General features: G+C 39.7%; 1 protein-coding gene across 1 annotated transcript in view; it reads right to left on the reverse strand.

Annotated features, from left to right (window-relative positions):
* Window positions 1-4,993: 4,993 nt before the first annotated feature.
* The window catches only part of LOC141402976 (uncharacterized), a 78,021-nt gene continuing 70,518 nt past the window's right edge, over window positions 4,994-12,496 (reverse strand). The window contains exon 2 of the mRNA XM_073985104.1: window positions 4,994-5,134. Coding sequence (XP_073841205.1) covers window positions 4,994-5,134 — 141 coding nt within the window. The remainder of the gene's footprint in view (window positions 5,135-12,496) is intronic.

The following is a 12,496-nucleotide window of genomic DNA, read 5'->3' on the forward strand; positions in this document are numbered from 1 at the left end:
CTTTGCCCAAATTTAGTTTAACTTCTAAAATGGCCCATATCGGTCCTATGCTTAGGGTACCTCCCCCACAAAAGTTCAACATTTGTGTCTAAGTGCAGTTTAGGGTCTGTTCGAAGATCCTTTGAAAGTGTATACCGATGTTGTTCGTTGTGGTCCTGTTTTCAGCGATATTATGTTTTCCGTGGATAAGTCGATGCTTCCTGGCATACTGATCCAAAAGTTATACGATGACTCACTGAAATGACTAATAGGCTCGAGATCTATCGAAAAGATTTGACTCTCAAAATATAATCCACTTCCATAATGGACTGTTTCCGCCCATTCCACACTGGTCCCAACTTGCGACAAAAATCGAAAAATCACTATTAGCAAATCTCTGCGACCATTCAGGAAATTGTCTCTAAACATATCATATTTTAATATTCCAGCACTGTTTTTGTAATTTATAACGGTATTTAACAAAATAAAACAGAAGAAGTTGACATTTACGTATGATCTCTTAAAAACTTTAAAAACATCAGTATGGTTGTGACTTCTTACAAGGCAAGTAACTCAAAAGTTATAGGATAAAATTATCTTTTCGAAATGGAAGTTTTAGTACAAGATTTTCTAATTACTTTTACATAAAAATTTGTACACATTATTCGCATAAAATGTGCTGAAAATTACATTTTTTATTGTGTATTTTTTATTTGTGTATTTTTTTTCTAAGTCCTAAAAATTGAAGTTGAGTTTTACTAACTTCGCCATCCTTCGCCACTCTCCAAACTTTTTGAAGAATGTTCGAAATAATTTCAATTTTCCAAAAATATGTGTGACACTAAAAATACTGACGATGCCTCTGGTCGTTTCAGTGAATATGCCGCATTACTGTATTCTCAGTTTCTTCTTTGTTTTGTGTTTTAATTGTTTGTTTTTTTTTTTTTTCTTTAAAGATTTTGACATTTTTGTTTTGGGATCTACTTATGAGTGTATTTTTTTTAAATTTGTATATTTTTGATATACATATGATGCTACATATAATATTAAAAACAAGTAAAAATGTGGGTGACGTAGGGGATGGAAGATACCAAGCAACGGTCCTGACCGGTTTTAACATGGCAAAGCCCAGGATTTATCTTGGTCCCTCTTTCATCCCAAGCTAACATGTGCCGCGCGTTCACCCATAAGAACGTTAAAAACTTGGGTTTGGGCGTCGGGTTAGTAACCCTCCCCTAGAAAAAACAGCCTACTATGAAAAAACGAAAGAATGGAAAAACAAACCCCTCTAAAGTTGACGAACCTCGCAAACGTTTTAAGGACCATGATCTGCGAATCTGCACCTGGAATGTTCGCACTCTTTATAGAGAAGGTGCAGTCTTCGCATTGGCAGGTGTACTTGAAAAGTACAAGGCCGATATTACTGCCATACAGGAAATACGATGGATTGGGAAAGGCGTCACAACAACACCTAAAGGTGACGCACTGTATTATAGCTGCCATGACGTAAAGCATGAGTTTGGTTGCGGATTCGTAGTTAGTCGGAGACTAAAACATCTGTTATCCAGCTTCACCCCAGTGAATGAAAGACTTGCTGCAATTCGAATAAAAGCTAAATTCTTCAACATCAGCTTTATTTGCGCTCATGCTCCCACTGAAGAAAAGGACGAACAGACCAAAGACCGTTGCCCCGCCCATGACATTAAAATCATTCTAGGCGATTTTAATGACAAAATTGGAAAGGAGAATATCTTTGGCCCAACAGTCGGGAAACTCAGTCTCCACAGAGAAACATCTGACAATGGTATGAGGCTGATAGACTTTGCAGCTGCAAAAAACATGGTAGTTAGCAGTACCAGATTTAATCATCTCGATATTCATAAGGGCACCTGGCTGTCTCCAGATCAGAAAACAAGAAACCAAATTGATCATGTTGTGATAGATGGAAGACATTCATCGAGCGTGTTGGATGTACGATCGTTCCGAGGCGCAAACTTTGATTCGGACCACTACCTTGTTGCAGCAAAGGTACGCACGTAGCAAACAAAGTACGAACAGACACAACACGAAAGTTAGACATCGGTAAGCTGCAATCACAACAAATAGCCACAGCATATTCCACTCAACTAGCCCAAATGCTTAATCAAAGCACTCCTCATCCCGATAACATATCAGCGCAATGGCAAAGCATTGCCCACTCAATGCAAACAGCCGCAAAATCCATACTTGGATACCAGAGACCTCCACCAAGGAATCCATGGTATGATCAGGAGTGTCGTGCTGCCACCGAAGAGAAAAATGCGGCATATTGGGCTACTTTACAATCCGTAACAACGCGTAGCGCACGAGAGAGATACAGGGAGAAAAGGAGAGAGGAGAAACGTCTTTTCCCCAGGAAAGAGAGAGAAATGGAAAAGCGGGATTGTGAAAAAATCGAGATGTACAGGAGCCAGAATGAAGTCCGAAAATTCTACCAAAGAGTCAAGCATCAAACAGATGGCTTTGGTACAGGCACATCCTCCTGTAGAGACCAGCAAGGTAATTTGGTAACTGATACAGATAGTGTACTGAGGATATGGAAAGAAGACTTTTCACATCTATCTATCCAATAGCAGCGAAGACGACGAAGATACCACAGTCCCAATCCCAGAAGATGGTATTGAATGTATACCGCCCAGCCAAGATGAGGTAAAGACAGCAATAAATCGGCTGAAGAATAATAAGGCAGCAGGAGCCGATGGCTTACCAGCCGAGCTGTTCAAAACCGGAGGCGACACGCTGATAAGGTGTATTCATCAGCTAGTTAGCACCATCTGGCAGGAAGAACGAGTACCCGACGATTGGAACCTGAGTATCCTGTGCCCCGTCCACAAGAAGGGAGATAAGACTGTATGCTCTAACTATAGGGGCATAAGTCTACTCCCTATTGCTTACAAGATCGTGTCAGGGATATTGTGCGAACGACTAAAGCCTATGGTCAACGAGATAATTGGACCATATCAATGCGGCTTTAGACCTGGCAAGTCCACCATTGACCAGATATTTACCCTGCGGCAAATCCTGGAGAAGACCCAAGAGATGCAGATCGGCACCTACCACCTTTTTGTCGACTATAAAGCAGCCTTCGACAGCCCGCTGCGTTCAAAGGTATTCCAAGCCATGTCTGAATTTGGTATCCCCGCAAAGCTCATCCGGCTTTGTAAAATTACTTTAACTGACACGAGGTCCTCAGTTAAAATAGGAAAGAACCTCTCCGAAGAGTTTGGTACCAAAAGAGGTTTCAGACAAGGAGACAGCCTTTCGTGTGACCTCTTCAACATCCTGCTAGAAAAGGTTATACGAGAGGCAAACGTCAAAAGAAGTGGCACAATGTACACCAATGGCACAAACGTTCTGTAATGGGCCAGCTAAGTAAGTAAGTAAGTAAGTAAAAATGTTAAGTTCGGTCGCACCGAACTTTATTATATCCCCTAGGCAATTAGGGCCGAACATGAAGATAAAAGCTTCAAAATACCTGAAATCGGGTGGTACCGCTACATGGGGGCTATAGGAAAACTGCACATATATTGATGATTTGTTGGCTAAAGTATTTTTAGCATATACTGGAAGAATTAGATTGATCCAACGAATATAAATATTTTTGTCGCACCTTCCCATACACGTGGGACCACTGTGTATTCCTTCAAGGGCCACAAAATGCTGTAAGTACCCTAACTATATTTAATCTGTCCGTAGATCGAAATCGGTTTAGATTTTGATATAGCTCTCATGTATATTTACAATTTCGATGGAATTTGGGATGTGTGACGGAATTTGGTCTAGTAATATTATATGGAGTTCAGATTTATATATATCTCCCATATATATATTTTACATATTCACAGTGATGTAGGTCGGGCCTCGCCCGACTTTGAGCCTTTCCTTACTGGTTTGTTTATGAAAAACTTCAATACAAGTGCTCTCGTATTATGTTAGGCTCGATTCGGTTATGTTCCTGGAAAATAAAAAAGGAAACAAATAACTTGCGATTTTCTTGTTAAATCTAAATTTCATACATTTTGGTTAGGATTCTTTAAAATTCTTTGCCATTTGCCGCAATATATGTACATATGTATGTATGTATGTATGTGTTTATACATAATTATGGCAAAATGCAAACGCAATCAAAGAATGGTCTGTAGGCTTGTATGTGTGTTCACAACGATGCCAGTGGAAAAAAGGTAATCAAATTACAAATTCAATATTGTTAATCTTTTCATACTTAACATTTCACATAAGCGACCATCGCATAAAAATCTCCCACAGCATCGAAAGCGGCCACAACTTTCATCATCAGAAGTAAAAGCAACAGCAGCAACAACAACAGCCATCACTAAAGGCGAATTGTTGGCTGGGGGAGTAAAGTTAAACGGACGGAAGGAGGGACGGGGCAATGGACCAACGGCCAAGAATGTTCGCCCCTTCAACGAAATGGACGACGGATCAAAACAACACAATCGCCTTCTTATTATTGATCGTATTTTTCATTTTATTTTTATTTCATGTTTTCTTTTCGCCAATGTCGTCGTCGTTGCCAATACCGACGAAGTTGCTGCTGTTGTTGCATGTTGTTTTTGCACTGATTGCAGTTGTTGTGTTCGTTCCCAGCATAACCCAGCCAGGCAGCCAGCCAACATCCAAAACAACCAATAAAACCGAGATGTTTCCTGGCCAAGACAAAACAAAAACACAACAACACACAGAAAACAAAACAGTGCTTTTCCAAGAAAAATCTAAAAATGCTCACAAAAAAATACCGAAGTCATTGTCTTTTTTGGAATTTGCTGATGTGTGTTTTTTTTCTTTCTTTCGTTGCTGTTGTTGTTTTGCTAAAACCCTTTTTCCGTTTCGTTGCCTATACAACATATTTTTGTATAGTCTGTTGTCTGTCCGCGATGGTCCATTCCATTCGTAAGGTTAACTTTGGTTTGGTGCCTCTTTACCTTTCCTTTCATTAATGGATTTCTTTATTTTTCTATAGATGGTGATTGTGATGTTGTTGTTGTTGTTGCTGTATGCATATTTGCTGTTGTTTCTTATGTTGCCGATGCTGCTTGTTTTGTTGCTGCTGCTGATGATGCTTAAATTGTTGATGCTGTTTCAACTTCAACTTAACCTGTTTGGCGGAGGATTCGCATAACGTTAATAAATAATTTTTACGATTCTTCCAATGAGGTATGCACTATATTAATATGGCCGTATCTTTGCTTGTGTTGGTAAGCGAGTGCTTACACTGTCTAACAATGGGATAAGGAAAGAATTCGAAATATGTATGTAGGTATTAGATACGAGAAAAACTAGAAGCAAGATCTACACGACATATAGTTCTTCGCTTTAAAAAATTAGGAAATGTTTTACCCCCCGAGAACACATAACGAAAAATTGTAGCCAATTAGGTTGTAAAATTTGGCTTTTAATTCAAAATGCCTGTAATCAGGCGGTGTCGATATATGGACTTACATACTTAGATGGCTTTAAATTCTAAATAGAATGTGTTGCTCCATAAGCGGAACTAAGAATATGCATATTTCTAAACGCGCAGATCTTCTTATTGACTTCTCCAATTTTGGATGTCATGATTTACGATATCATTCTTAAATTGCTCTTTCCATCAGAGTGGTGGTCTTCCCTTTGGGGCGTCTACCGTCAAATTGATCATATTTATATGTTTTTCTGATGGTGGCATATTCATCCATCCAATTGACAAAACCCAGCCAGCGCAATCGTTGTAGCTCGATAGGTTTTAATATAACATCGAAATTTTCGTCGGCGGCAAAATACCTCAAATTAATGTTGCCTTGCATTTCCTTAGTATTTCAGTCATGAAAAACTTTTCTACAAGTGATATGAGAAAAGTCTCCCTTCGGGGATGTTGTGGGAGGGTCTATAGAAGCATCCTTTTCTTTTGGAAGGGTCCATAGAAGCACCCCTTCCTTTTGGAAGGGTCTATAGAAACACGCTTTCCTTTTGGAAGGGTCCATACAAACACCCTTTCCTTTTACAAGGGTCCATAGAAGCAGAGTTTCCTTTAGAAAGGGTCTATAAAAGCACCCTTTCTTTTTGGAAGGGTCAATAGAAACACTATTTCCTTTTGGAAGGGTGTAGAGAAGCACCCTTTCCTTTGGGAAGGGTCTATAGAAGCACCCTTTCCTTTTGGAAGGGTCAATAGAAGCACGCTTTCCTTTTAAAAAGGTCAATAGAAACACCCTTTCCTTTTGGAAGGGTGTATAGAAGCACCCTTTCCTTTTGGAAGGGTCTATTGAAACATTCTTTCATTTTGGAAGGGTCTATAGAATCACCCTTTCCCTTTGGAAGGGTCTATAGAAGCACTCTTTCCTTTTGGAAGGGTCTATAGAAGCACACTTTCCTTTTGGAAAGTTCTACAGAAGCACCTTTTTCTTTTGCAAGGGTCCGTAAAACCATCCTTTTCTTTTGGAAGGGTCTATAGAAGCACCCTTTCCTTTTGGAAGGGTCTATAGAAGCACCCTTTCCTTTTGGAAGGGTCTGTTTAAGCACCCTTTCCTTTTAAAAGGTTCAATAGAAACACCATTTCCTTTTGGAAAGGTCCATAGAAGCGGCCTTTCCTTTTGGAAGGGTCCATAGAAGCAGAGTTTCCTTTTGGAAGGGTCTTTAGAAGCACCCTTTCCTTTGGGAAGGGTCTATAGAAGAACACTTTCCTTTTGGAAGGGTCAATAGAAGCACCCTTTCCTTTGGGAAGGGTCTATAGAAGCACCCTTTCCTTTTGGAAGGGTCAATAGAAGCACCCTTTCCTTTTGAAAAGGTCAATAGAAACACCCTTTCCTTTTGGAAGGGTGTATAGAAGCACCCTTTTCTTTTGGAAGGGTCTATTGAAACATTCTTTCATTTTGGAAAGGTCTATAGAAGCACACTTTCCTTTTGGAAAGTTCTACAGAAGCACCTTTTTCTTTTGCAAGGGTCCGTAAAACCACCCTTTTCTTTTAGACGGGTCTATAGAAGCACCCTTTCTTTTTAGAAGGGTCTATAGAAGCAATCTTTCCTTTTGGAAGGGTCTGTTTAAGCACCCTATCCTTTTGGAAGGGTCTATCGAAGTACTCTTTCCTTTTGGAAGGGTCTATAAAAGCACCCTTTCCTTTCGGATGGGTCTATAGAAGTACCCTTTCCTTTCGGATGGGTCTATAGAAGTACCCTCTACTTTTGGATGAGTCTATAGAAGCACCCTTTCCTTTTGGAAAGTTCTATATAAGCAGAGTATCCTTTTGGAAGCGTCTTTAGAAGCACCCTTTCCTTCGGGAAGGGTCTATAGCACCCTTTCCTTTTGGAAGCGTCTTTAGAAGCACCCTTTCCTTTGGGAAGGGTCTATAGAAGCACCCTTTCCTTTTGGAAGGGTCAATAGAAGCACCCTTTCCTTTTGGAAGGGTCAATAGAAACACCCCTTCCTTTTGGAAGGGTGTATAGAAGCACCCTTTCCTTTTGGAAGGGAGTATAGAAGCACCCTTTCCTTTTGGAAGGGTCTATAGAAGCACCCTTTCCTTTTGGAAGGGTCTATAGAAGCAATCTTTCCTTTTGGAAGGGTCTATAGAAGCACACTTTCCTTTTGGAAAGTTCTACAGAAGTACGTTTTTCTTTTGCAAGGGTCCGTAAAACCACCCGTTTCTTTTGGAAGGGTCTATAGAAGCACCCTTTCCTTTTGGAAGGGTCTATAGAAGCACCCTTTCCTTTTGGAAGGGTCTGTTTAAGCACCCTTTCCTTTTGGAAGGGTCTATAGAAGCACCCTTTCCTTTCGGATGGGTCTATAGAAGCACCCTTTCCTTTCGGATGAGTCTATAGAAGTACCCTTTCCTTTTGGAAGGGTCTATAGAAGCACCCTTTCCTTTTGGAAAGCTCTATAGAAGCACCCTTTCCTTTTGGAAAGTTCTACATAAGCAGAGTATCCTTTTGGAAGCGTCTTTAGAAGCACCCTTTCCTTTGGGAAGGGTCTATAGAAGCACCCTTTCCTTTTGGAAGGATCAATAGAAGCACCCTTTCCTTTTAGAAGGGTCTATACAATCACCCTTTCCTTTTGGAAGGGTCTATAGTAGCACCCTTTTCTTTTGGAAGTTTCTATAGTAGCACCCTTTCTTTTTTGAAGGGTTTATAAAAGCACCCTTTCCTTTTGGAAGGGTGTATAGAAGCACCCATTCCTTTTGGAAGGGTCTGTAGAAGCACCCTTTCCTTTTAGAAGGGTCTATAGAAGCACCCATTCTTTTGGAAGGGTCTATAGAAGCACCCATTCTTTTGGAAGGATCTATAGAAGCACCCATTCTTTTGGAAGGGTCTATAGAAGCACCCATTCTTTTGGAAGGATATATAGAAGCACCCCTTCCTTTTGGAAGGGTATATAGAACAACCATTTCCTTTTGGAAGGGTCTAAAGAATCACACTTTCCTTTTGGAAGGGTCTACAGAATCACCCTTTCCTTTTGGAAGGGTCTATAGTAGCACCCATTCCTTTTGGAAGGGTCTATAGTAGCACCCTTTCCTTTTGGAAGGGTGTATAGAAGCATCCTTTCCTGTTGGAAGGGTCTATAGAAGCACCCTTTCCTTTGGGAAGGGTCTATAGAAGCACCCTTTCCTTTTGGATGGGCCTATGGAAGCACCCTTTCCTTTGGGAAAGGGTCTACCGATGCACCCTTTCCTTTTGGTAAGGGTCTATAGAAGCACCCTTTCCTCTTGGAAAGGGTCTATAGAAGCACCCTTTCCTTTTGGAAAGGGTCTATAGAAGCACCCTTTCCTTTTGGAAGGATATATAGAAGAACCCTTTCCTTTTGGAAGGATATATAGAAGCACCCTTTCCTTTTGGAAGGATATATAGAAGCACCCTTTCCTTTTGGAAGGATATATAGAAGCACCCTTTCCTTTTGGAAGGATATATAGAAGCGCCCTTTCCTTTTGGAAGGGTCTATAGAAGCACCTATTCCTTTTGGATGGGTCTATAGAAGCAACCTTTGTTTTGGGAAGGGTCTATAGGAGCACCCTTTCCTTTGGAAGGTTCTATAGAATCGCCCATTCATTTTGAAAGGGTCTATAGAAGTATCCTATCCTTTTGGAAGGGTCTATAGAAGCACCCTTTCCTTTTGGAAGTGTCTATAGAAGCAACCTTTGTTTTGGGAAGGGTCTTTAGAAGCACCCTTTTCTTTTGGAAGTGTCTTTAAAATTACACTTTCCATCTATAGAAGAACCCTTTCCTTTTGGAAGGGTCTATAGAAGAACCCTTTCGTTTTCGAAAGGTCTATAAAAGAACCCTTTTCTTTTGGAAGGGTCTATAGAAACACCCTTTTCTTTTCCATTTCTTTGGAAGAGGGTATATAGGAGTACCTTTTATATGCTTTTCTGATGGTGGCAGAGGGTACATGTACCAATAGTCGGGACTTTAAGGGTTTGTATAACTTCAATCCTTCGTCATTCCGAGTAAAATGTTCTAATTGCTATGAAGTAAAGCTTATTTGCTTAAAGACTTTGTTTACTTTCCGATGATATAAATTTGTTTTAATGTTTCTTACAAAACTTTAGAAAAATGTGAATTTAGTAAATTAGTGATTTTTTCTAGTAGTCGGCTCCACTTTCCAATTGTCCAGTAGCTGCACATCGTATTTTGGTAAAGAAATCCTATAATTTCATCATTTGAACAACAAAAGACACGCTTTTAAACAAATAATTCATATTTTAATCCATATTGCTTTTAAAAAATAAATAAATTAAAGATTTTGTGAACATTTGGAATTCACATAAAATATATTTTTTAGGTTTGTTTGTAACATAAACTGAATTTTTTTTTAAATTATTTGTTGACATTCCTGTTAATTTTGCATCAAAAATAAGAAAATTTAAATATGTTGCTTAAATAAATTAGTTCGTGCGTTCGTGGCTACAATCGGTAGTTATTACCCAATTGTCGTAATGCCACAAACGTACACACTTCAAACTGTGCCTAATATAGCCTGAAATCACATAAAACCCTTTTTTATTCAAGTTATTTTTATTAATTAGACTTTGATGCATTAATTGATTTTTTTTTACAATTTCGAGCTAAAAATAATTGACAAATTGCAATTTTTCACCCCATGCCGACTTCTGGCAAACTTTACATTTTGATGTCCTGAAATCGGCATCAGCAAAAATGGCAGAACTAAAATATTTTTTTTTTTTAAATTTTCTATTTCTAATATTTCTCTTTATAATAAATTCTTGAATATTCGGTTTTCGTAAAAAATTTAAAACTCGATTTTCGGTTAGTTGGTTATTTTAGAGTATTCTAAAAGTCGACTTTCAATTATTCGTTAACCGCCGAAAATCGAGCATAATCGACACGGTTTCAGCACACCCAACAGTCAACTATGACTAATAGTCGACTACGAATAATAATAGACTACGACTAATTGTCGATTACGAATAATCGATTATCCGGTCTTCGTACTGTTCATAGTCGACTACAGCTTTTAGAAATTTTAGGCTAATAACACTGTGAACACAAATTTTGGGACAGAGATAATTCCTTTTGGAGATGAAAGCCCTTGGTGAGTATATTAAGAACGCCGAAAGACAGACCCGCCGTGAGTCGAATTTCTGCGTTATGGCATTATATCTTTGTTCATTGTGGTTTAAGCTTATTTTTGAGATGACATGTCTTCAGTCGAATCGAATGAGGATTATTTTCGTAGAGCACTTTGACCTTCTAACTCTCTTCCTTCAATGTCCTTTTCGTCCTTTATTTTAAGAGCCGCTATAAAAGTACGACAAGATGACGTTTTTCAGCTTCGAAATATTCTGCAAAAATGTCGTTCAAAAAATTTTAGGTACGGTTCTCATTGACAACTATTCGATTTTGTTGCGTTTTCGTGGTCGTTTTGTGCAACAGCATAGCTCCAAGATTCGTGGTCTTTGACTATTCAATAAATGCCGTTTGAAGCACCGAGATTGTTTCTATTCACAATTTCTTTGCACCAATCCACAAGAGCCTTTTTTGAGCGATAGACCAATTTTGATGGATCTAGCGAGAAAAATCCATTTTTACGGTCAGGAGCTCATGCAATAGAAAGGCCCAATTATGTCTCTAACTCACGGTATATAACATGGCGATCTTGCATTATCCGTTCACCCACGGCTTAATTTTTTTTTCATTTGTTGGTGAGTGTCGGCCACGATTGAATTCATTAAACCAGCTTTTCATAGTGGGTGACGTAGCGGGTGAAAGATACCAAGGAACGGTGCTGACCGGCTTTAACATGGAAAAGCCCAGGAATTATCTTGGTCTCTCTTTGATCTCAAGTGGACACTGACCTCCCCGTGGTGTCACCTGGGGAGCTGCCTTTAACACCCGTTAAAGGTAGTGAGCTAACATGAAAAAAACGAAAGAAAAGAAAAACAATGCCCTCTGAATTTGACGACCCCCGCAAACGTTTTAAGGACTATGATCTGCGAATCTTCACCTGGAATGTTTGCACTCTTTATAGAGAGGGTGCAGTTCAATCATTGGCAGATGTACTTGAAATGTACAATACCGACATTACTGCCATACAGGAAATACGATGGATTCGGAAAAGCGTCACAACGACACCTAAAGGTGACGCACTGTATTATAGCTGCCATGACAGAAAGCATGACTTTCGCTGCGGATTTGTAGTTAGTAGGAAGTAATCTCTCTGTTCTCCAGCTTCTTCAACATTAGCATTATCTGCGCTCACGCTCCAACCGAAGAAAATAACGATCAAATCGAAGATATATTCTACGAGCACTTAGAAGTAGCATACGACCGTTGTCCTGCCCATAACATTAAAATTATTCTAGGCGATTTTAATGCCAAAATTGGAAAGTAGAATATCTTTGGCCCAAGAGTTGGGAACTTCAGTCTCCACAGTGACACATCTGACAACGGTATGAGGCTGATAGACTTTGCAGCGGCAAGAAACATGATAGCAGCTCCAGATTTAAACATCTCGAAATTCATACGGCCACCTGGATGTCTCCGGATCAGAAAACCAGAAATCAAATTGTTCACGTTGTGATGGACGGGAGACATTCATCGAGCGTGTTGGATGTATGTTCGTTTCGAGGAGCAAACATAGACTCGGTAAAGGTACGTACCAGGTTAAACGTAGCCAATAAAATACGAACAGACACAACACGAAAGTTAGGCATCGTTAAGATTCCACTCAACTGACCCAATTGCTTAATCAAAGCACACCTCGCCCCGATAACATATCAGCACAATGGCAAAGTATTTCCAACTCCATGCAAACAGCCTCAAAATCCACGCTTGGAATCCATCGTATGACCAGGAGTGTCGTGCTGCTACCGAAGAGAAAAATGCGCTATATAGGGCTACTCTACAAGCAGTAGCAACGGGTAGCGCACGAGAGAGGTTCGAGAGAAACGGAGAGAGGAGAAACGCTTTTTCCGCAAAGAAAAAGACAGAAATTGAAAAGCCGGAGTGTGAAATAATCGAGATGTACAGGAGCCAG

Source organism: Musca autumnalis, unplaced genomic scaffold (assembly GCF_047663935.1).
Source record: "Musca autumnalis isolate F117 unplaced genomic scaffold, ASM4766393v1 scaffold_4, whole genome shotgun sequence".
Taxonomy (NCBI): Eukaryota; Metazoa; Arthropoda; class Insecta; order Diptera; family Muscidae; genus Musca; species Musca autumnalis.